Here is a 25,353-nt window from a genome sequence, read left to right as displayed (position 1 = left end):
CAGCAGTAGGACATCGTCCAAGTAGTGGTGGACTCAAAGCCCCTGCACCCTGAAGCGGGGCTAGCATGGCAATGAGGACCTTCGTGAAGGTTCTCGGGGATATGCACAGACCAAAGCGAAGGCTTGTAAACTTTAAATATGTCTTGCCAACTGCAAACCTTAGGTACCTTTGGAAGGCTGGCAAGATTGGAATATGGAGGTATGCGTCTTGCAGATCCACAGAGAGCATCCAGTCACCCGGCTGCATGGTTTGGATGATGGTGTGAATGGACTCCATTTTGAATTTTTCCAACAGAATAAAACGATTTAGACCCTTCAGGTCGATGACTGACCGCCACCCTCCATCCTTCTTGCGTACCCTGAATAGGGTAGAGTAAAATCTGAGTACTGTTCTGAGGAGGGAACCGGAATTGCTGCTTTCTGCTTTTTGAGGGAATGATCGTATTGCAGAAGGACAGCTGCTTTCTGCTGCTTGTCTGGAATCTTGGTGGGTAAAATCTGGAGGGGGTGTGCTGAGAAACCTCCAGCAGTGGCCCTGTGAGGCCGTGGATCTTACCCAAGCGTCTGTTTGCAGATGTTTTCAAAGTGCGCCAGTCTGGCCCCTACTGGAAGCATCTGGGACTGCACACCATCAAAAAGATTTACTAGGCTCCTGCGGGGGACTGGGCGTCTTTTGCTTGTGGGCTCTAGGGAAAGATGACTGTGCCCCCCTCCAGCCGCCAGCTGGGGCCCTGGACTGCCAAGAGAATCTAGAGTCTCTGGATCTGTAGGAATGGAACTTACTGGAAAAATACTTTGACCTTCACTGTCTTTTGTCTTGTGGGAGTAGACCAGACTTGCCCCCTGACATTCTTGAGATGGCCGACTCCATCTTGGAACCAAAGAGGCACTTGCCATCGTAAGGTATCTTACACTACGACTTTTGAAGAATGATCAGCTGACCATGGTTTTAGCCATAGGGCCCTCTTTGCTGTTACTGTGTGCAACATAGCCCTGGCAGAGCACTTGACCGTGTCTATTGCTGCTTCCCCTATAAAATCAGCTGACACCTTCAGCTCATCCAGGACTCGAACGATATCTGCCCTTGGCGCTCCCTCCTTCACTGCCGACTCAATGTTCTGAGTCCAAACATTCATGGTGCTAGCCACTGAAGTGAGGGTTACAGTTGGACGGCAGCCTGCCTGATAGGCTTTTTTAAGATCTAAGTCTATTTTCCTGTCTATCAAATCTTTGAAAGACGACGAATCCTGCATAGGTAGAGTCACGTTTTTTGTCAAGCGGATGACTGCTGCATCGACCATAGGTGGTGAGTCAAGTGATATTCCCTCTATCTCCTGTAGAGGATATAATTTTTGCATACAGTTGAGTGAAAACCTCTTTTCGTTTTTTTGCCACTTCTGCTTTAGGACATCCTTGATCTCGTCCATGAATGGAAAATAGGTTTGTCATTTCTGTAGAAAAGGGTAATAGGATTTTGCCTTCTTTGGCACCTCCTCCTCTTCCCATGCGATCACTTGCTTTATTGCCAAAATGAAGGGTTCTACAAGAGAAAAACTGAACCCAAGTTGCTCTGGGTCTTCCTCTGATGAGGAGGAATTATCCTTCTCCGCAGGGTAGACTGTAAGGACACCCCACTGCAAAGTCATGCTGCTTGCTGAAGTCCCCAGCTGATCTTCCAATGGGACTCCTTGAGTGGGCGGCTGGGCTGATGTAAACTCAGACAAGGAATCTCATACTACCTTTTTTAGTAATGCCGAGACTTGCACAGTGTCCTGTTCCCTGTCCACTGCAAATTCTTCAAGACAGTCTTTGCACACCAGTTTGTTGGATAGGGGGACTGCGCCACAGGTATAGCATTATTTCTTGTTGGGACGCCTGTATTGCCCTGGAGAAGAGGAGGCGTGACACACTCTCTTGGATTTTTTCCTTGACCGGGAGCGACCTCTGAAGCTATGCTCCTTTGAAGAATGCCTATCCTCTCTTGTCCTCTTGAGAGTGAGCGTGAGCGTGCAGGGCTGAAATAAATCAACGCAAACCGCATTAGAGGGTACTCTTTTAAGGTCACCTGAAAACTTACCAACTGGTGGTCCCCCTACCTTAAGTATTGAGGGTCTTGCATAAGTGGTGACTGACTCATGGCAGTAGAGAATAAGGGACGGCCAGCGTAAAAGAGAGATAGCTGAAAGAGAGACAGCTGAAAGAGAGACAAAAGGATGGAGATCACCAAAATTTTCTAACAGTCTCAAAAAAGAAAACAGTCTAAAAAAAAAAAAAAGATCTAACTATAATAAGGCAAACTGCCAAAACAAACCAAAAGGGAAAAATATACTCCCAATTCTTTTTTTTTAAACAGAAAACTTTCCTACCAGCAGATGACGTTGCAGAAGGTTGCTGAGTCTGAATCCAGAAAGTATTTTAGAGACAGGAGCCACAGTCAGGAGACTGTATATTGGCTGCTCTACAACAGTCTACTGACAATTTTAAATGATCACAGGACTGAAAGAATCCGCCCCCAGGCTCCTCCTAGTGTTGTGGGCAAAACAAATCATTTTGCCCAGAACCAAAATGGCGTCCTGAGCATGTACAAACCGGGTGCAGACCTATGACATGCAGGGCTGGGCCGCCCCACGCCTATAGGGAGACCCGAATACCCATTGCGCGATGCGACCCGCTCCTCCAGAAAAAGGAATGATTGAGAAAAAAACAGGTAAAGATACAGTCTGACGGTTAAAGAAAACCATAGAAAAGGAAAAGACAGGCTGCCCCCCCCCCCCAAAGCTCCATAACCAAGTAATGCTTAATGGCAGATTTCGTTCCTAAAGAGGAAACACTGCAGGGACCCCTCAAGACTACGCAGAAAATGGTTTCTCAGGCTTTTCAGCGCAATCTTAGCAGCCCGAGCACTGAGACATTCGCACTGGGAGAGGCTCGAACCCAGACAGCTACTTCTCAACGGCAGGGTGGGGGACATAAAATTCCTTTCTTCATCACTGGCGTGGAGGTATGAGGAAAAAAAGAAGAATAGGGTAGTGGCTAACCATTCCTTAATTTATGCTATTCACTGGTCCTGGGGGAGGGGTCAAGAGGCGGAGCTCTGTCATTAGTATGCTGCCATGTTTGCGTTTCCTCAAAAAAAAAACGCATTTGAAAAATTGCTGCGCAAATACCTTGTGAAATAAAAAGTTGCAACGACCACCACGAGCACTGTGAGCTCATCCTCAGTCTGCTGCAAACAGAGTGTGCCAGCTTATATTTAAATGCGCTGTATGTAGCTTCTGACAGGCTGCGCAAGGAGCCCCGTATCTCCGGAACTATAGGTCTGAGGGGCCCTAAATTTTGACCACTCCCATTGCTCTGGGAGACAGACCACTGGCAGAAGGAGTGCCAACAACATCTCCTTTGCTGCTAGAGGCCGTTTCACCTATAACAGGTACACACTACCGAAAAGCTGCTTGTTATACTTCCATTACCCCGGTAACATCTTGCGTCTTCATACCCCAATGTGTTAAGACCCACTCTGTGAACTTTGTGTGTGCTGTTTACTTGCAATACACCTCTTTAAGTAACTTCAGACCAGGCAAGGACAACATTTCAATACTTTTACTTAGGAAATACCTTGTACTTGTATGTTGGAATGTTAATTTATTTTACCTTTTCTATGTCCCTACTCCTAAGTACAGGCTGTGTGCTGCCCCAGCATACCTGCAAAGGTGAAGTCCAAGCAATTACAGTCCCTCAGATGCACTCTTATGTAGATGCAAGTCCTTCAGGGGGCATGCTCCAGTCCTAGTGTCTTCGGAGCGTACCCCAGGTTCAGATAACTTTACATCCCGATGATGTTAGATGGCCTCCTTCTGCTCCTTGCGGTTATTATTCTCTGTCTCCCTCCCTTATGGGTTCTCAATGTCTCTCTTCTGCAAGGGTACCCCTTCTCTCTCTGGGACTTTCGTAAGAGACCACTGGGTACATCCAGGGAGAGTGGGTTGGACCCAGAGAAGAACTCAGAGAGAGCAGAGAAATGGGAAAGGCATTAACTCCTACCCTCTCGACCGGGACAGCACCTATCTATTTCAACCCACTTACAAATTTAAAGTCCTTAAAGAGAATAAAAGTGTCCTATATGTGCAGAATTCCACTACAGCTTGCTGATATTTAAGGTAAATTCATGATTTTTTTTTGTCAAGGCCGAGCCCCTCTCGCTGCTTTCTCCCCTCCTAGCCCCACATCCGGAATCACCCCACTTGTTTGTTAATGTGGTGGAAACATTAACAGCTAAAAATTTATTTGAGCGGTTTTGATCTCTTCTTAGAGCAGGATTTTCATCACTGGAACCTGTAGCCACACATTTTTTTGGACCCTTTGTATCACCCTGTGTTAAGATCACCTTTTTTAGCTGGGCATTTTGTTCCTGGAATTTTATAATTATGTGTACATACACTACAATAAAGCTCTTCTGGTGACCACTGGAAATTCAAAGATTTGGCAAATCATTGGATGCAAACTGATATCTCTGATTTGCCTCTAGCTGATTGTATTCTTTAGTTCACATGTCCGACCACAAGCCAAGATGATCTCCCCCTTCAAAACATTGCAGGGCTGGGTAAACTGCACATACTACCTGCTGAGCAATTTGATTGGTTCACCTGTTATACACATAAACTTTAGATTTAGCGACAATCTCTGCTGTTTTTTTAGTTGTAAACCAGTTTTACCTTGAAATACAGTTGTATAATCAAGGGAGAGGCTATCCTTGGTCATCTGGCAGAAGGGTTCTTCATAACCAGTCCTGTTCAATTTGGTACATTTAAGCCCCTCTCTCTCCACAAAACAGAATATTTTAGCAGGCATATACTGGCCATCGGGACTACCGGGAGTTTCCCGGTGGGCCGATGGTTCAGTGGGCCACTCTGATGTAAGGGGGCTGGTGATGGGACACTCTGATGTAAGGGGGTGCTGTTGGAACACTCTGATGTAAAGGGACTGCTCATGGGACACTCTGATATAAGGGGGAGATTCTCATGGGACACTCTGATATAAGGGGGCTGCTCATGGGACACTCTGATGTAAGGGGGCTGGTGATGGGACACTCTGATGTAAGGGGGCTGCTCATGGGACACTCTGATGTAAGGGGGCTGGTGATGGGACACTCTGATGTAAGGGGGCTGCTCATGGGACACTCTGATGTAAGGGGGTGCTGATGGGACACTCTGATGTAAGGGGGTGCTGATGGAACACTCTGATGTAAGGGGGTGCTGATGGAACACTCTGATGTAAGGGGGCTGGTGATGGGACACTCTGATGTAAGGAAGTGCTGATGGGACACTCAAAATGTAAGTGGGCCAGTCTGGATGAAGTCCAGGGCCAAATTTCTGTCCGAGTCCAGCCCTGTACTTTAGTCAGTGTGTGAACACCAGAGATCAAACATCAACAGATTCAAGAAAAGTCATAATAGTCCAAAGATGTGCTTATCTTGATGATGAGATATCATCTTAATGAGAGATCTGCCCATCTTTGGCCAGACTTGTTACATTTCTATTTGTTTAATGCATGGTAATAGGGCAGCTTTAGTATCACATGGAATAATATATTGTATTGTTTTTCAGCCACCAGTGATGAGAGTGATTCAATCCTTGCCATCACAGTTGACAAAACTCCAGATGGTAAATTGGGGTTCAGCGTCCGAGGGGGTTCAGAGCACGGCCTTGGGATCTTTGTCAGTAAAGTGGAAGAAGGAAGCAGTGCAGGTAAGACAAACCGAATATGGTAATGAGTGATGTGTCCAGAAGTATTCATTCACAGTAGATAGGGTTATGGTTTAAAGCTTTCTTTGATGTAACTATTGCTTCTTCAGTTAACTTCTGTTTGATTTTGGCTTTCTTTAGTGATGCTTGGAGGGTGCTAAAGAGAAGGTAATAACCAGCAGGGTTTCCAACCGCCAGTAAATTTACTGAAAATTTGTAAAAATCTGTGATTTTTTTTTTTTTTTTTACAATAGCCAGTAAATATCAGGGGCTGATAATTTCATGCTGTGTTGACTTTTTAAGTGTAAATCAAGAAAATGACTTTGTTATAGGTATTGTCTGTGTTTCCATATCAGGTTTATACTGTTCAAATATTCACTGTGTTAGGAAGTAGAGACATGAACCATGGTAACTAAAGGCTTCTTTCTAAAGATTGGTCATTACAGTCCTTCAGAATCCTCCAAGCAAGATGACCCAGCTTGCCCTATGTGGCTTTGGTTCCCTGGTGTTCAGTGAGCTCGTCATGAACAATACAAACAGGCTTATTTAATCAAGATAAATGCAAGCGGCTATGCCAGCACACAAGAGGCCATGGGGTTCATTTACTAAAGAAGTAGAGTGAATTTTCACTTTGCAAGGGAATGTTCATTTAGCTTACCGTAAGTTTAATTTGTAAAGATTATCCAAAAAAACTCACAAATAAAAAAAAATAAAAAAAAGTATTTTTGCTTTTATATAATTGAATCAATCATTATTCTCTGAATTAACACCTAAAAGAGGAGCTAGGGAAGGCAAAATAAAAGCAAATTAAATGTTACTTAAAGATGAAGTTTACCCTGCTTATATTTTCCTTTCTATTGCTCCTCATTCCCCCACTCATCAGCATGTTAATAACTTTTAAATAATAATAAAAAAAAAACGTATTTTATACCCAGTAATGTCATCACTAGGTATTCTTGCTGCTGCAATTTAGGCAAATCCCGGATGGTGAAAGGAGCTTGCTAAGTTTAGTACATAGCTTTGAGAAAATATCACAGCAAGCTTAATACTTATTTCAAAAGCTCTCAGATCTGATACAAGAAGTGGGCTGGCTGTTCTGAGGAGTTATACAAATATCAAAATGCCTTAACGTGTGTATGTCAGTCTGGAGGAGTGCAAGTTCCAAGGCAGACTGCATCTGTATGTAGACCAACCTAGGTAATGTCCTCATGTGATCTTGAGCTTCCATGGTTGAAAGAACTGAAATCCATACCTATTGCCCTCAGCTTCATCTGGAAGACTACCATGACCTTGGTTTCCAGTTTCCTACACATCTCTTTAATTTCATACTGTTGACTTTAAAATGGAGACCTAAAATATCCTAGCCTGTACAGCTTGCTATTGTTGTCACATTGTTGACCACCTGTATACAGTAGGTATAGAAAAGAATCAGCCCTATTTAAAATTATTACAGACACTGTTTTTGTTTTATTTAGCTATATTTACTAGTGCAACTTATAGCATCCAAGTGAAAGATATAACCAACATGTCAGAAAAAATCAAAAAGATTCCAAAACAGAATCACTGAGTTGGAAAAAGGATCGCCCCCTTGTGTTGGTATTTTGTTGGACCACATTTTGCTTTAATTACAGCCTTTAGTCAGTTGGGATATGTCTCTACTAACTTTGCACATCTAGACTTTGCAATATTTGCCCACTCTTCTTCCATTCCTACAGTAAAGCATGGAGGCGTTAATATCCTGTTAGGTTGGGTTCACACTATCTTCGCATGCAGCTCACAGCAGGGGTCTGGTGCGTCCCCATTCACCGTTTCAGGTCTGATTTTCAGCCCGAATTTTTGGCTGAATTCAGACCTGAAATGGACCAAAAGGCCGCAGCCGCAGCGGAGATATGTGATGTGGCTCCATAGACAGCCGGTCAAAATCTCCTGCTATTGCAAATTAGATGCGGAGGAATCCGCATTCAATTCGCAATAGTGCGAAACACGGCCTTATGGGGATGTTTCTCTGCAGCAGGGACTGGAGCACTTGTCAGGATAGAAGGAAAATGGATGGGGCAAAATAACATCAAATTCTTGCGGAAAATCTGCTGCTCTCTGCTAGAAAGTTGTCAATGGGAAGAAGGTTTACCTTCCAACCTGACAATGACCCAAAGCACACGGCACAAATGACCACACAGTGGTTGAAGGTGAATGTCCTTGCATGACTTAAGCCTGGTACTCACCATAAGATTCGTGGATGAATAATCGTCTACTTTTTATGCACGCTAATCTCATATTGCAAATGAAGAGGTTACTCAACTTTTTAAAGTTAGCTTTTTTTAAAGTTTTGTATGACAGAATACAACTTTGGAAGTGTTGTATTGCGTTGAATTGTTTTGTAATGTATTCTTTCGCTTCTGAGCATGTTCAGTCTTGCTCTTACGATTTTTTTTTTTTTTGGACAAAAACTGTATGAATTAAACAAAAATTGGAAGTTGCGTTTACATACAATAAAAAATGTATACCATGCACCTTCAGGTTTTGTCATCCGAAAAGTCGGAATCGGATGTCAAAAGAACTACAGTATACTAACGGTCAGATGACCGTTCCACGTACAAAAGTTTGCTTCTGATTTTCTTACTGAGTGACCGGGCCATTAGTCAGAGCCCTGACTTCAACCACATTGAAAATCTGTGGAATGACTTGAAGACTGCAGTCCACAAATACTCACCATGGCATTTAACTGAACTTGAGCAGTTTTGCAAAGAAGAGTGGGCAAATATTGCAAAGTCTAGATGTGCAAAGTTAGTAGAGACATATCCCAACAGACTAAAAGCTGTAATTAAAGCAAAAGGTGGTTCAACAAAATACTGACATAAGAGGAGTGATCCTTTTTCCAAGTCGAATAAAAACAGCAAATGCTAGCGCTCAGGATACCAGCAAAGTGGCGCACAATTGGTTCAATGAGAGTTAGGCCGCGTACACACGCGCGGACTGTTCGCCCAACTTTGTCCGCTGAACAGTGTTTGGGCGGACAGTCCGCTCGTGTGTGGGCTTTCAGCGGACAGTTTCAGCGGACAGTTTGACGAACAAGGTTTTTCGGAAATTCCGTAAAACTGTCCGCTGAAACCTTGTTTCAGCGAACAGTCCGCCCGTGTGTAGGCTTGTTCGTCAAACTAAGTTCCGCGCATGCTCAGAAAGGATTTACACGCCGAAAGTTATAATGCAGTGTATAGGACGTCGTATTTTTCGTCCCGTCGTACGTGCCGTTCACGTCATCGCGCACGGTTTCAGCAAACTGTTCGTTCGTCGTGTGTGGCCATGTCCGCCCATGCTAATTTTGAGCGGACTGTTTGCCGAAACTGTTGGACGGACAAAGTTGGGCGAACAGTCCGCGCGTGTGTACGCGGCCTTAGTAATAAAAACACTGGATAAAGTCAATTGTAAAAAGTCCACAAGTAGAAATAAAAAGTCCAATCAATTCTAAAAGATGATGGATAGTGGATCTTGGGAGCTGGATGATGATAGTAAAGTCTATAGGAAAACAGGCACTAAGGGCTGCTCTTCTCAGGAGTGAGGCCAACTCAGGATTAGGGATGAGCCGAACACCCCCCGGTTCGGTTCGCACCAGAACTTTCGAACGGACCCCACGTTCGTTACGAACGTTAGAACCCCATTGAAGTCTATGGGACTCGAACGTTCGAAATGGAAAGTGCTAATTTTAACGGCTAATATGCAAGATACTGTCTTAAAAAGGGTTTGGGGACCTGGCTTCTGCCCCAGGGGACATGGGTCAATGCCTAAAATGTTTTTAAAAATGGCCGTTTTGGCGGGAGCACTGATTTTACTGACGATTAAAGTGAAAAAAAAAAGTGAAATATTCCTTTAAATATGGTGCTTGGGGGGTGTCTGTAGTATGCCTGTGAAGTGCCACGTGTTTCCCGTGTTTAGAACAGTCCCTGCACAAAATGACATTAAACGGAAATAACACCATTTAAAACTGCTTGCGGTTTTAATGTTATAGAAAGAAAAAGAACTGCGCTAACCACAAATACCCAATACGATTAGGGTATATAGAAGTGCCAGACCCACACTGTGGGTCTTAGTATCTGATGTCTCTAAGACCACCTCCAAAGTGTAGTGTAAACCATATACGGATAAATGCAATTAAATACAAAAACAAACCATAAATACGTGTCAAATAATGTGAATTCCCCAAACACAGTATAAGTGTATCAAACTCTGTGTATGAACCCCTAAACCATAAAAGTAAGAATATGAAAAAAATATTTGCTATTAAGCATAAATGGGCTATCAAAAAAATATATATTTGTGTTTAGAGACACTCTATATAATGTCCATATAGTCATGTGTCAAAAATAATAATAATAGAATGTCCATATAGTAAACGAACACCAGTGAAGCAAAACTTCAAATGAGGTACGGCAGTGAAGAAAAGTTCCAAACGGCTAAATTACAGATACACAAATTGAAAATCTTCTCCAAAGATGTGGTGTGCTTATCCCATCACCGAATGAATGAATTAGCTCCTTACCAGATCCAAGCGACCCCCCGTTACAGAGGGTCACCACAAGCAGCAGCAGTCAAAGGGTATCCGGATAACACTTCCTCCTCAGGTGATCACGAATCTTCCACGCGATAGGGTTATGGCTGTCACTCACTCCCAACTCAACGTGGTATCACATAAGGAAAAACATAGGCTCCAGATAGTGTAAAACCAAATGACTTTAATTTTTAAAAACGAACGTAAACACTTACATAAAAGACTTTAAAAGCAGGTTCAAAACAAAGACGTGCACCGGCCGGATACACGCCAACGCAGAGACCAACCCGTCCTTCCTGGTCCACAGAAACGAACACGACTGGGGTGACGTCGACACGTTCGCACCGCCCTACGCGTTTCGTAATAATTTACGTCGTCCAGGGGCACGGGCGGCGTGCGACATCACCCCTTTTATAACCATAAACTTAACCAAGCCTCACTTTGGGTCAGCGGCCATCTTAGATGTCACAAAAACATTAAGAATCAAAAAAACGTAGGCCAAGCCTCACTATCAATCACGAACGTCAGATGTGCGTATCCGCAACGGACGTCCTGTGGTTGCGGACCATACCTCGTTTCCATACGAACGTCATATGATCATAAGCCAGGCCTCGCTTCCAGGTATTAACCCTATCGGCAGAGGGACGTGGCAAATACCCTCGTTTTAAGGTGCCCTTCCTATATCCCGAAACAGGGTATAGTGTAGATCACCAAAAAAGGGGTAAAATAAATTGGAAAACCAATAAGATAAAAAGAATAATGATGATAAATTAAAACAAAAAAATGGGATAAAATATCACAAATAGGAATAAAAATACATCAAAAATTCTAGGTTTCCCGATGTATTCATACAGCCATCAAATTCAATTAAGTGTAGGCAAATAGGTGTAGAAATACATCAAAAATTATGCGTTTACCCGATGTATTTATATAGCCATCAAATTCAATTGAGAAATGGGATTACTGTAGACATGTATTTCAAATACCTTGCTGTCTCGCATATTCCCCAGGGGTTATTCTAGAACACCCCAAACAAATGTCGAGGGATACACTTAAACGTAACCTAGAGGGCCGCCAGACCCAAAACCAGGCCTACCACACAAGAATATGCTCTACAGTGATATATACCAAAATAAACAGCAAGAAAAAATACAGCAAGGAAAAAATACAGTAGAGTGGTTTTACAGTAAAACGTGGTGGAGAAGCGTTACATCAAACAGGTCACCTCAAGAGTTATTAATAAAGGCATTTACATCGGTGTCCACATTAAGGCCAAACGGAACATATGTTTTTAATTTATGAATCCAGGCCATTTCGAGCTTGGATATCTCCCTAACCAAGGACCCTCCCCTCCAATGGGGCCTGTATTTGCTCGAAATGGCCTGGATTCATAAATTAAAAACATATGTTCCGTTTGGCCTTAATGTGGACACCGATGTAAATGCCTTTATTAATAACTCTTGAGGTGACCTGTTTGATGTAACGCTTCTCCACCACGTTTTACTGTAAAACCACTCTACTGTATTTTTTCCTTGCTGTATTTTTTCTTGCTGTTTATTTTGGTATATATCACTGTAGAGCATATTCTTGTGTGGTAGGCCTGGTTTTGGGTCTGGCGGCCCTCTAGGTTACGTTTAAGTGTATCCCTCGACATTTGTTTGGGGTGTTCTAGAATAACCCCTGGGGAATATGCGAGACAGCAAGGTATTTGAAATACATGTCTACAGTAATCCCATTTCTCAATTGAATTTGATGGCTATATAAATACATCGGGTAAACGCATAATTTTTGATGTATTTCTACACCTATTTGCCTATACTTAATTGAATTTGATGGCTGTATGAATACATCGGGAAACCTAGAATTTTTGATGTATTTTTATTCCTATTTGTGATATTTTATCCCATTTTTTTGTTTTAATTTATCATCATTATTCTTTTTATCTTATTGGTTTTCCAATTTATTTTACCCCTTTTTTGGTGATCTACACTATACCCTGTTTCGGGATATAGGAAGGGCACCTTAAAACGAGGGTATTTGCCACGTCCCTCTGCCGATAGGGTTAATACCTGGAAGCGAGGCCTGGCTTATGATCATATGACGTTCGTATGGAAACGAGGTATGGTCCGCAACCACAGGACGTCCGTTGCGGATACGCACATCTGACGTTCGTGATTGATAGTGAGGCTTGGCCTACGTTTTTTTGATTCTTAATGTTTTTGTGACATCTAAGATGGCCGCTGACCCAAAGTGAGGCTTGGTTAAGTTTATGTTTATAAAAGGGGTGACGTCGCACGCCGCCCGTGCCCCTGGACGACGTAAATTATTACGAAACGCGTAGGGCGGTGCGAACGTGTCGACGTCACCCCAGTCGTGTTCGTTTCTGTGGACCAGGAAGGACGGGTTGGTCTCTGCGTTGGCGTGTATCCGGCCGGTGCACGTCTTTGTTTTGAACCTGCTTTTAAAGTCTTTTATGTAAGTGTTTACGTTCGTTTTTAAAAATTAAAGTCATTTGGTTTTACACTATCTGGAGCCTATGTTTTTCCTTATGTGATACCACGTTGAGTTGGGAGTGAGTGACAGCCATAACCCTATCGCGTGGAAGATTCGTGATCACCTGAGGAGGAAGTGTTATCCGGATACCCTTTGACTGCTGCTGCTTGTGGTGACCCTCTGTAACGGGGGGTCGCTTGGATCTGGTAAGGAGCTAATTCATTCATTCGGTGATGGGATAAGCACACCACATCTTTGGAGAAGATTTTCAATTTGTGTATCTGTAATTTAGCCGTTTGGAACTTTTCTTCACTGCCGTACCTCATTTGAAGTTTTGCTTCACTGGTGTTCGTTTACTATATGGACATTCTATTATTATTATTTTTGACACATGACTATATGGACATTATATAGAGTGTCTCTAAACACAAATATATATTTTTTTGATAGCCCATTTATGCTTAATAGCAAATATTTTTTTCATATTCTTACTTTTATGGTTTAGGGGTTCATACACAGAGTTTGATACACTTATACTGTGTTTGGGGAATTCACATTATTTGACACGTATTTATGGTTTGTTTTTGTATTTAATTGCATTTATCCGTATATGGTTTACACTACACTTTGGAGGTGGTCTTAGAGACATCAGATACTAAGACCCACAGTGTGGGTCTGGCACTTCTATATACCCTAATCGTATTGGGTATTTGTGGTTAGCGCAGTTCTTTTTCTTTCTATTTCTGTTTGGTGTATTTTTGGTGTACATTTGAATTGCAGCTTCCGTTCAATACTATTTGTTTTCCCGTAGCGCAGTTTTATCCTCTTTTTTCCTTTGGTTTTAATGTTATATCTGGTTCCTGCAATATGGTTGAAAATCATTGAGAAAAATGGCATGGGTAGCCCTCCCTGCCCATTACCAGCCTATTTGGGTCTTGTACACATATTAAGGGGAACCCTGTACCCATATTAAAAAAAGGAAATGCGTGTGGCCCCCGGGCCCTATATACTCAGAACAGCAGTATACAGGCGGTGCAAACAAGACAGGGACTGTGTAGGTTTGTTGTGTTAAGTTGAATCTGTTTGTAATTTTCAACTGGTACATTTTTAAAGTGTAGCTCCAGTCAAAAAAACTATTTTTAAGCTTTTTGGAAAACATAGGGAAGGGTTATCACCCCTGTATAATTTGTTTTGTCGTCCATCTTTTTTCATCTCACTTGCTGCTGTCTCCTTGCGTTTGCAAGTAGGAGATGTTTGTAAGTTGGATGTTTGAAAGTAGGGGCCTGCCGAATATGCTCTGCAGAAATGGCGGAACAAGGTGTTGGTTTTGCCACAACATTGTAAGCCCTCAAATTGACTCTTGGTGGGCGCTGGAGCACCCTGCTGTGAACGATTATATCAAGAATTGTAATTACATGCCATTGTTGAACAGTGGTAGAAAAATTGACCTTTGGTGGTTGTGGTGCTGGTGCCACAACACTATAAGTCCTCACCGTTACTCTGGGTGGGCACAGGAAGGGGCCCTCCTGTGAAATGTTATATCAAGAATTGTAATTACATGTCCCTGTTAAACAGGGGCAGAACAATTTGGCCTTAGGCACTGCTGCTGGTGCCACCACACTGCAACCTCTTCCATATACTCTAGTTTTTTTGCTGGAATTAGCCCTGCTGCAAAGCATTGCATCAAAAATTGTACTTAAACGCCCCTGTTAGACAGGGGCAGAAAAATTGGGCCTTAGGCACTGGTGCTGGTGCCACCACACTGCAACCTCTGCCATATACTCTAGTTTTATTGCAGGAATTAGCCCTGCTGCAAAGCATTGCATCAAAAATTGTACTTAAACGCCCCTGTTAAACAGGGGCAGAAAAATTGGGCCTTAGGCACTGGTGCTGGTGCCACCACACTGCAACCTCTGCCATATACTCTAGTTTTATTGCAGGAATTAGCCCTGCTGCAAAGCAATGCATCAAAAATTGTAATTAAACGCCCCTGTTAAACAGGGGCAGAAAAATTGGGCTGCTGGCATCACCCAGAACCAAAAATGTTCTTCCAACATATCAGCGGAGGAGGAAGAGGATAGACAATCAACATAACAGGACAGTCACTCAGCATCAGCATAGGCAGTCTTGAAGGGATGTGGTATTTCAAAAAAAATTATTCAGTTACATCAGCTTCAGGTGCTTGGTAGCTGTGGGTGATCCAAGACTGATTCATCTTGATGAAGGTCAGTTGATCAACTGATTCGGTGGACAGGCGCACCCTGTGATCGGTAACAAAGCCACCAGCAGCACTGAAGGTGCGTTCCGAAAGAACGCTGGATGCAGGACAGGCCAGTAGCTCAATTGCATACTGTGCAAGCTCTGGCCAGTGATCCATCCTCAAGACCCAGTAAGCCAGAGGATTTTCGGTGGGAAAGGTGTCCAAGTCTGACCTTGCCCCTAGGTATTCCTGCACCATGTAAATCAGACGCTGGCGATGGGTGCTGGAACCAATCATACCTTGGGGCTGCGGACTAAAAAATTGTCTGAAAGCATCAGTCAGACGGCCACCTTCTCCACCGCTCCTTCTGACCGATGCCTCAGCAACACGTTGTCCAGGACCAGGAGTTTGTAACCTCCCAGTCTCTGGGAACGCGTTGCACAGACCTTTCTGCAAGGCCTCCCGGAGATGTCTCATCCTCTGCTCCCTCTGCGATGGCAAGATAAGGTCGGCAACCTTACCCTTGTACCGTGGATCAAGGAGAGTGGCCAGCCAGTAATGGTCCCTCTCCTTGATCCGAAGAATACGAGGATCCTTCCGCAGGCTTTGCAGGATCAGGGAGGCCATGCAGCGTAGGTTAGCTGAGGCATTCGGTCCGGAGTCCTCTGGGTCACTAAGGACAACATGATCCGCAGCTACCTCCTCCCAGCCACGTACAAGTCCACGTGTTTCTTGGGACTGTAAATCATCCCTATAAGACTGCTGCTGCTGATGCTGATGCTGAGTGCCAGCCTCCACCTCCATGCTGACACAATCATCCTCCTCCTCCTCCTCCTCATCCTCTTCCTGTGTGATGGGTGGCACAGCAGGAACACTGTCTGGATAAAGGGGGCCTTGAGAGGCAAGGAAGTCCTCCTCTTCCTGCCTCTGTTCTGCCTCAAGTGCCCTGTCCATTATTCCACGCAGCATATGCTCCAAGAGGTGGACAAGAGGTACAGTGTCACTGATGCATGCACTGTCACTGCTCACCATCCTTGTGGCCTCCTCAAACGGTGACAGGACAGTGCATGCATCCCTGATCATGCCCCACTGGCGTGGTGAGAAAAAACCAAGCTCCCCTGACCCTGTCCTGGTGCCGTAGTCACACAGGTACTCATTGATGGCCCTCTGCTGCGTGTGCAGCCGCTGCAGCATGACCAATGTTGAGTTCCATCTGGTGGGCATGTCACATATAAGGCGGTTCTTGGGCAGGTTCAACTCCTTTTGGAGCTCAGCCAGCCGAGCAAAGGCATTAAATGATCGGCGGAAATGCACACAGACTTTCCTGGCCTGCTTCAGGACATCCTGTAAGCCGGGGTACCTGCCCAAGAACTGCTGCACCACCAAGTTAAGGACGTGAGCTACACAGGGCATATGGGTCAGTTGTCCCTGTCGGAGGGCGGAGAGGAGGTTGGTGCCATTGTCGCAAACCACCATTCCTGGCTTAAGCTGGCGTGGCGTCAACCACCTCTCGGCCTGCCCCTGCAGAGCTGACAAAACATCCGCCCCAGTGTGGCTCCTGTCCCCCAAACAAACCAGCGCAAGCACGGCATGGCATCGTTTTGCCTGCGTACTTGCGTAGCCCCTGGAACGCCTACGGAGCACCGCTGGTTCTGAGGACAGAGCACTGGAAGAGGCCATGGAGGAGGAAGAAGAAGAGGAGGGGGTGGAGGAGAGAGGTGTGTCACAACCAATAGTAGCATTTTGGAGGCGTGGTGGCGGAACAACCTCCAACACTACTGCACCTTGTCCTGCATCCTTCCCAGCAGCCAGAAGAGTGACCCAATGGGCCGTGAAAGACAGGTAACGTCCCTGTCCATGCCTGCTGGACCATGAGTCAGCGGTAATATGCACCTTACCGCTGACCGCCCTGTCCAGCGAGGCAAGGACATTGCCTTCCACATGCCGGTAGAGAGCCGGAATCGCCTTCCGTGAGAAAAAGTGGGGTTTGGGGACCTGCCACTGAGGAACCGCACATTGTACAAACTCACGGAAGGGGGCCGAGTCTACCAACTGAAAAGGCAGCAGTTGAAGTGCTAGCAATTTAGCCAAGCTAGCATTCAACCGCTGGGCATGTGGATGGCTGGGAGTAAACTTCTTCCGCCGATCCAGCAGCTGGGGCAGGGACATTTGCCTGCTATAATCGGGCGTGGGTGTACCACTAGCAGAGTTCCCGGAAGCACTTGGCTGTGACACACCTAATTCTACACCTTCATTCCTCTCAGAGCAGGTTTCAGAGAGGACTGAAGGTCTAGTGGGGTTGGAGATGCCAGCTGATGAGGAGCAAGGAGAGGTCCGCTTTGTTCTTTGGTGTGGGTCTTTGAGGTACGCTTGCCAACGAGCTGCATGGCAGGTCAACATATGTCTGGTCAAGCATGTGGTGCCCAAGCGGCTGATGTTTTGGCCACGTGAGATACGCTTGAGACATATGTTGCAAATAGCAGCGGCGCGATCTGATGCACTCGTCTCAAAAAAGGCCCACACCAAAGAATTTTTAGAATAACGCGCAGAGGCAGCGCTCTGCACAGGCGGAGCTCTGCGGTGTGATTCAGTCGGTGTGCTGCCCCTAAGCTGGCCCCCGGAGGGCATCCTGCCTCGTTGGACATGTGCCTCCTCCTCCTCCTCCTCCTCCCTCCTTCCAGGCACCCACGTGGAGTCAGTGCCCTCATCATCCCCTCCCTCTTCATCGCTGTAGCAAACCTGGCAGTATGCTGCAGCTTGTGGAACATGACTGCCAGATTGCTGTCCTTCTTGAGCATCCCCTCTCTCTGCGCTCACGCTACTGCCTTCCTCTAGCTGAGTGTCATCATCAGAGCCCACCAAACACTGGGCATCCTCCTGGAGCATGTACCCAACACTGTGCTCAAAGAGTTCAGGAGACTCCTCAGGAGGACGTGGTGGGTCTAGGGAAGGAGTCACTGATGATGACATTGAGAGGAGGGAAGACGATGCGTTGGCAGCTGCTTTGCTACTACCCTGAGACTGGGTGAGAGAGGATGAGGAGGATGAAAAGGGCTTGGTCATCCACTCTACCAAGTCGTTGGCATGTTGCGGTTCAACATGTCCAGCTGCCGAAAAGAAGGACAAGCATGTCCCATGGCCACGTGCTGATGACAATGCACCGCGTCCACGACCAGCACTGTTGTCTCTAGACACAGAGCCTGCTTGCCCTCTTTTATCGGCTCGCGCCTGTCTGCCTCTCCTTGCTGGCCTTCCAGACATGGTAATGGCCTGAAGGGAGTTGGGTAAAACAGCAGTTGGGTAGTTTATATTGTGCTGGAGGCACACAACACCCACTAACTCCTGCAGATGCCTTTTTATAGAACAGCAGAGATAAAGGGGTATATACAGATGTATACTGTGCTGTGCTGGAGGCACACACAACTTCCAATAACTCCTGCAGATGGCAATTGGGCTCAAATAGAGAACAGCTATGTAGGTGGATTATAGCGGTATGTACTGGGTACAGAGCACGCAGACAGCACGCACTATCTCCTAACACTACTGACTGCAAGCTCTATTATTAAAGATAGATCACTAGCTATATAGGTGAGGTGAATATCGCGGTGTATACTGCGGTCAGGGCACGCAGACAATAACCAGAAAACAGCAGAGATAAAGGGGTATATACAGATGTATACTGTGCTGTGCTGGAGGCACACACAACTTCCAATAACTCCTGCAGATGGCAATTGGGCTCAAATAGAGAACAGCTATGTAGGTGGATTATAGCGGTATGTACTGGGTACAGAGCACGCAGACAGCACGCACTATCTCCTAACACTACTGACTGCAAGCTCTATTATTAAAGATAGATCACTAGCTATATAGGTGAGGTGAATATCGCGGTGTATACTGCGGTCAGGGCACGCAGACAATAACCAGAAAACAGCAGAGATAAAGGGGTATATACAGATGTATACTGTGCTGTGCTGGAGGCACACACAACTTCCAATAACTCCTGCAGATGGCAATTGGGCTCAAATAGAGAACAGCTATGTAGGTGGATTATAGCGGTATGTACTGGGTACAGAGCACGCAGACAGCACGCACTATCTCCTAACACTACTGACTGCAAGCTCTATTATTAAAGATAGATCACTAGCTATATAGGTGAGGTGAATATCGCGGTGTATACTGCGGTCAGGGCACAGACAATAACCACTACACAACAGCAAGATAGGAAATCAGCCAAAAACGATCGGTGTGTACTTTGTTGAAGGTACACAGAACACCCACTGCTTCAGATGCCAACACACTACACAAGGCCGCCTCAATGGCGGCATTATATAGTGTGGGGCGTGCACTACACAGCCTGAGCTATGCTGGCGCTGCGATTGGCCAAGCATGCGGGGTCACAGTGCATGTTTGGCCAATCATGAGCCAGCAATGCACTGCGCCAATGCACAGCCAATGTTCGAGTCGAACGTATGTTCGACTCGAACACGAAGCTCATCCCTACTCAGGATCAACATAAAAGAAAAAAAAGAAAAAACTGAAAAGCTACTCTGAATGCAATGTTTAATGTGTAATACAATAAAGGTATTCACCACTTACATATGGATAAGTACAGATGTGCTTATGGGAGATGAGAAAATCTCACTGAGGTGTTGCTGGTGTTTAACCACTTAAGCCCCAGACCAATTTGCAGCCAAAGGACCAGGCCCCTTTTTGTGATTCGGTACTGCGTTGTTTTAACTGACAATTGCGCGGTCATGCAAAGGGGCTCCCAAACAAAATTGGTGTCCTTTTTTTCCCACAAATAGAGCTTTCTTTTGGTGGTATTTGATTACCTCTGGGGTTTTTATTTTTTGCGCTATAAACAAAAATAGAGCGAAAATTTTGAAAAAAATGAAATATTTTTTCTTTTGCTATAATAAATATCCCCCAAAAATATATAAAAAAACATTTTTTTCCTCAGTTGAGGTCGATACGTATTCTTCTACATATTTTTGGTAAAAAAAACACAATTAGCGATTATTGATTGGTTTGCGCAAAAGTTATAGCGTTTACAAAATAGGGGATAGTTTTATAGCATTTTTATTAATATATATTTTTTTTTACTAGTAATGGCGGCGATCAGCGATTTCTATTGTGACTGCTACATTATACACATCGGACATTTTTGACACATTTTTGGGACCATTGTCATTTATACAGCAATCAGTGCTATTTAAATGCACTGATTCCTGTGTAAATGACACTGGCAGTGAAGGAGTTAACCACTAGGGGGCGGGGAGGGGTTAAGTGTGACTTGTGTGTGTTTTTTTTTTTACTGTTGGGGGGCGTGGCTTGGCATGTGACATCACTGATCGTCTTTCCCTATAACAGGGGACAGACGATCGGTGACAGCCACACTAGGAAGCACGGGGAGAGGTTTGTTTACACTTACCTCTCCTTGTTCTTCAGCTCTGTGACCTGATCGCGGGACACCAGCGGCGATCTGGTCCCGCGGCCACGGTCACGGAGCTCAGGACATTCATATCATTTTTTTCCAATCAGTGCCCTGTCAGAGGAGCAGCCGATCGGCTCTCCTCTACTCGCGTCTGACAGACGCGAGTGAGGAAAAGCCGATCACTGGCTCTTCCCATTTACACTGTGATCAGCCGTGATTGGCTGATCACGGAGACTCTTTACCGAGATCGTAGTTGCCGGGTGTCAGACTGACACCTCGCAACAACGATCGCCACGATGCGCGCCCCCGGGGGCGCGCAGCGGCTCATAATCCTGATCACGTCATATGACGTCCGATCAGGATTATGAAACCACTTTGCCACCGTCAATTGCCTATAAGGCGGGCGGCAAGTGGTTAAAAAAAATAATAATAATAATTGGTGTTTTATCTTTCACTTGGATGTTATAAGTTGCACTAGTAATTACAGCAAGATAAAACACAAAACTGTGTCTGTCTTCATTTCAGGCTGCAAAACAACAAAATGTGAATATTTTAAAGAGGTGTGATTGTTTCTAAACCCACCGTATGTCCATGTCAGTTTAATTTATGTAATTGCTAACAGTGTTACCTTGGTTTATTTCTCAATAAACTTGTAAAAAAAAAACTGAACTGGAATCCAATGATTGAAAGGGATGGGCCAGATACAGTAAGGCTAAGGTATCTGACAGAGGGGCATTAGATAGATGCGGGCTCTAACTGACTTGATATGGTTGCTGAAAACCTCAGGGAATCCTTGTATCATAGTACATTAGCAAATTTATTGAGTCATATATTACATTTATTTATTTGCAGAGTACGTTAATACATAATGCTTTTGTATGTCCTGCTGCTTCCAGGCTCTAACATCCATCTGATCTCTTTGCAGATCTAGCAGGTCTGTGTGTCGGAGATAAGATCGCCGAGGTGAACGGTATCAGTTTAGAGAGTATAACTATGGGAAGTGCAGTCAAAGTACTCACTGGGAACAACCGTCTACGTATGATGGTGAGACGGATGGGAAAAGTGCCAGGGATTAAGTTCTCCAGAGAAAAGACCACATGGTAAGCAGAGCTGCCCTCTTCATTCACATTCTCCCTGCTATTGTCAGCTCTTCTAGGTAACCAAAAATCACAATGTATCACCTCTATGGACCAAAGAGAGCGTGTCAGGTTCATTAGAGGATCACAGGATTGGGTTTCACCACAAGAGCTCGTGTCTGTGTGAACTCTGACCGGATGACATGCAGCTCGTATACACTTTGCTGCGTCACCTGGATCTTCCCCCTATACACAATTATTATTTGACAAAACGGAATCAGGTTACGCATGGCAATAAGTCACAGATTTGCATTAATGGCACCAACACTATAAATTGACAGAAAATTAAGAGGAACCTATTTTATCTAAGCTTGTGTTTGATGGCAATTATAGAATGTAAAAAATAAAACAAAAAACTGAAACACATGCAGAATTGGTGTGTCTCCATAAATCATGGAAATCTCCTGGCCCAAGCCTTTCGGGGAACCAATATCAAGTCTTTCTAAATACTCCCTGCCTAGACAACCCTTATTTCTGTATTTACCGATGTGGCATGCACTAAAAGCCCAAATGCACATTAACCTTTTCTTTTACACTCATTCTCAGCTAATTACAATGATAGCTCAAGTGGGGGCAACCAGAGAAAGCCTAATGGCCAAGATATATGGAACCCAACTAGCGGTTTGGCCAATCTAGCCTCACCACCACTGGTGAGAGGACTTACTGTAAGCTGGGTATACATGCTTAGTTTTCATTCAGCCAGCAGGCTGAACAAAAAAAAAAATAACGGATTTCCCCATCCTCACAAGCAAGGTGGATGGAGGATCCTCCCCACTGTGCTATCGTATTCTGAAAGCAGAGACTGAAAGTTTTCCAACAGACCTGTTCAACAGAAGTCGATCTACCACACAGGGAGAGCCACACACAGATTGACATTCAGCCAGTGCTGAACTAGCCAAATTTTGATCCATGTGTAACCAGCCATAGACACTCAGTGGATTAATGGACAGATAGTTTGGAGGCCATCCTTTCAACCTCCATATCGCTGTCTCTCAAAGATGACTCTATTGTTCATAGAGTTTACCTTACTGAAATGAAGAGATTTAAATGTGGATATATACCCTCTCCTAAATGTAAAAGATGTGACAGGGACATAGGAACCCTTTTTCATAATGTGGAGTTGCCTAAAACTTTTTAGAAACTGGGAAGATTTATTTCAAGATATTATGTTCTCCATTCTCCCTAACAATTGATGCCAATCTTAGGCATACTGCCTTCAAACATAGTACCAGAACAAGCTCAATAATTTCTAACCAGAATATTATTCATGGCCTGGAAATGAATTGCCCAAAAATGGTTGTCCCACATACCATCCAGATTTGACCAATGGAAAGCCTCAATCAATTCACTTTTGGAATAGGAAAAACTCACATACCAACACATATTACTGAGGGCAGCACAAATACTACTTTTTATTTTTGTATTTTTTTATATGAAGACTTTTAATTCAGGTTGGGTTCACACTTATGCTAATTGGATGCGGGTTTCCCACATCCAGTTTGAATGACAGGAGATTGTGACCGGCTCTCAATGTGACATCTCTAGGGTGGTCCTGTGCATCTCTGCCTCAGTTTCAGGTCCAAATTCAGGCAAAAAATATTTTTTGACTATGTCTATTGTACAGAACTTTTGGCTAGTAATTGGCTACTTTGCCTTAGTCCACCTTTGTTTCATTCAGCTGTGTTCCGTGCATTGACAGATTGAGTGGCACTCACTGGCACATTGATGGATGAATTAATCACTTCACACATTCTGACCCATTCATTAATTTTAAAAAATGCGTTTGTTTATTTTTTTTTATAAATAATTTTTATTAAACATTTTCAATACAAAAATGTGAAACCACATGCATAGTACCCCAATGACGAGGCTCGAGAGAAGTGAACACAGCACAATAAATACATTTTAAAACTGAGCTTATTATATTTTTCCTCCTTCTCTGTCCCCCCCCCAAAGACTTTACCATTAATATCAATAGCACAACTATTGGTCTTTCCACACATTCCAGGTTGCTGGGTGTAATCCTTGACCTCTCCTTCAGCCCCCACATCCATTTGCTGGCTAAATCCCGCCGCCTTAACCTCCGCAACATCTCCAGATTTCAACCCTTCCTGACTAATGACACCACAAAGCAACTTATTCACTCCTTATTTCCCGCCTTGACTACTGCAACTCTCTCCTTAATGGCCTACCCTTAAGCAGACTATCCCCCCTTCAGTCTATTAGGAATGCTGCTGCTAGACAAATACACCTCACTAACCGATCCGTGACTGCTGCCCCTCTCTGCCAATCCCTTCACTGGCTTCCCCCACCTCACCGTATAAAATTTAAAATGCTAATCACAGCATACAAGGCCATCCACAACATCGCCCCCATCTACATCACCAACCTCATCTGCAGATATCACACAAATCGTCCTCTCCACTCCTCCCAGGACCTCCTGCTCTCTAGCTCACTTGTTACCTCCTCTCATGCTCATCTTCAGGACTTCTCCAGAGCCTCTCCCATCCTCTGGGACTCCCTTCCCCGGTATATCCAATCAGCCCCTAACCTGTCCACCTTTAGGAGATTTCTGAAAACTCACTTATTCAGGGAAGCCTATCCCACACCCACCTAACAACTGTCCCCGTGCCACCCCCATCAAATCTTTCCCTGCATCTATTACCTTTTGTACCACCACCTTCCTCCCTTTAGAATGTAAGCTCTACGAGCAGGGCCCTCCTGTCCCTTCTGTATTGTGCTGTCCCCCCTCTACATTGTAAAGCACTGCTTAAACTGTTGGCGCTATATAAATCATGTACAATAATAATAATTATAATACCAAAAGCTCATTATCTCCCTTTAATTTACAAACATTCCGAGTCAGGTAAAATATATGAAAAACCTACACAAAAACCCCTGTAGTTAGAGGGGCTGATGGTACTAGTGTTACCGCGTGTGTTGTTTATTTTAATATTGCTTATGGTGGTGGACTGGCATTAAGTTAAACCCAGCATCATTTTTATCCAACCTCTTCACCACTGGCAGGTTGAGCGAATAACATTGTTATCTTATTACAATGGCATCTGAAAGTCAGTGGGATTTATTAGGCAGCAAGTAAACATGCTGTCCCTGAAATTGATGTGCTGAAAGAAGAAAAAATAGGCATTGTGTATGGGGCTGCGTAGTCTTAGTCCAATCAGGGTGCCCATGCTGACCTGTATCTACAGACAAAAGTTGCAATAATGAGCACATGAGCATGAGAACTGGACCACGGAGCAATGGAAAAAGGTGGTCTGGTCTGATGAATCACATTTTCTTTTACACCATGTGGATGGCCGGGTGAATGTGCATCACTTATATGGGGAAGTGATGGCACCAAGAAGCACTATAGGAAGAAGGCAAGCCTGCAGTGGCAGCATGATGTTTTGGTCAATGTTCAACTAGGAAATCTTGGGTCCTTCATGGGGATATTACATGACACGTACCACCTACCTAAACATTACTGCTGATCAACTACATCCCTTCATGGTATTCTCTGATGGCTGTGGCCTCTTTCAGCAGGGTAATGCACCCTGCCACACTGCAAAAATGGCTCAAGGATGGTTGCAGGAAAACAATGAGTTTGAGGTGTTGACTTGGTCTGCAGATTTTCCAGATTTCAATCCATTCAAGCATGTGTGGGATGTGCTGGAAAAGCAAGTCCGATCTATGGAGGTCTCACATTGCAACTTACAGGACTTAAAGGATCTGCTGCTGATGACTTGGTGCCAGATTCCACAGCATACCTTCAGAGGTCTAGTGGTGTCCATGCCACGATGGGTCAG

General features: G+C 44.5%; 1 protein-coding gene across 1 annotated transcript in view; it reads left to right on the top strand.

The window, feature by feature from the left end:
- PDZD7 (PDZ domain containing 7) overlaps positions 1-25,353 on the top strand; it is a 108,890-nt gene that overhangs the window by 14,555 nt on the left and 68,982 nt on the right. The window contains exons 2-3 of the mRNA XM_077455326.1: positions 5,604-5,744; positions 21,337-21,511. Of these exons, the coding sequence (XP_077311452.1) occupies positions 5,604-5,744; positions 21,337-21,511 (316 nt within the window). The remainder of the gene's footprint in view (positions 1-5,603; positions 5,745-21,336; positions 21,512-25,353) is intronic.

This window comes from Lithobates pipiens, unplaced genomic scaffold (assembly GCF_037356315.1).
Source record: "Lithobates pipiens isolate NorthernLeopardFrog02 unplaced genomic scaffold, aLitPip1_a1.2 Scaffold_25, whole genome shotgun sequence".
Lineage (NCBI taxonomy): Eukaryota > Metazoa > Chordata > Amphibia > Anura > Ranidae > Lithobates > Lithobates pipiens.
This window is presented reverse-complemented; position numbering and strand designations above follow the sequence as displayed.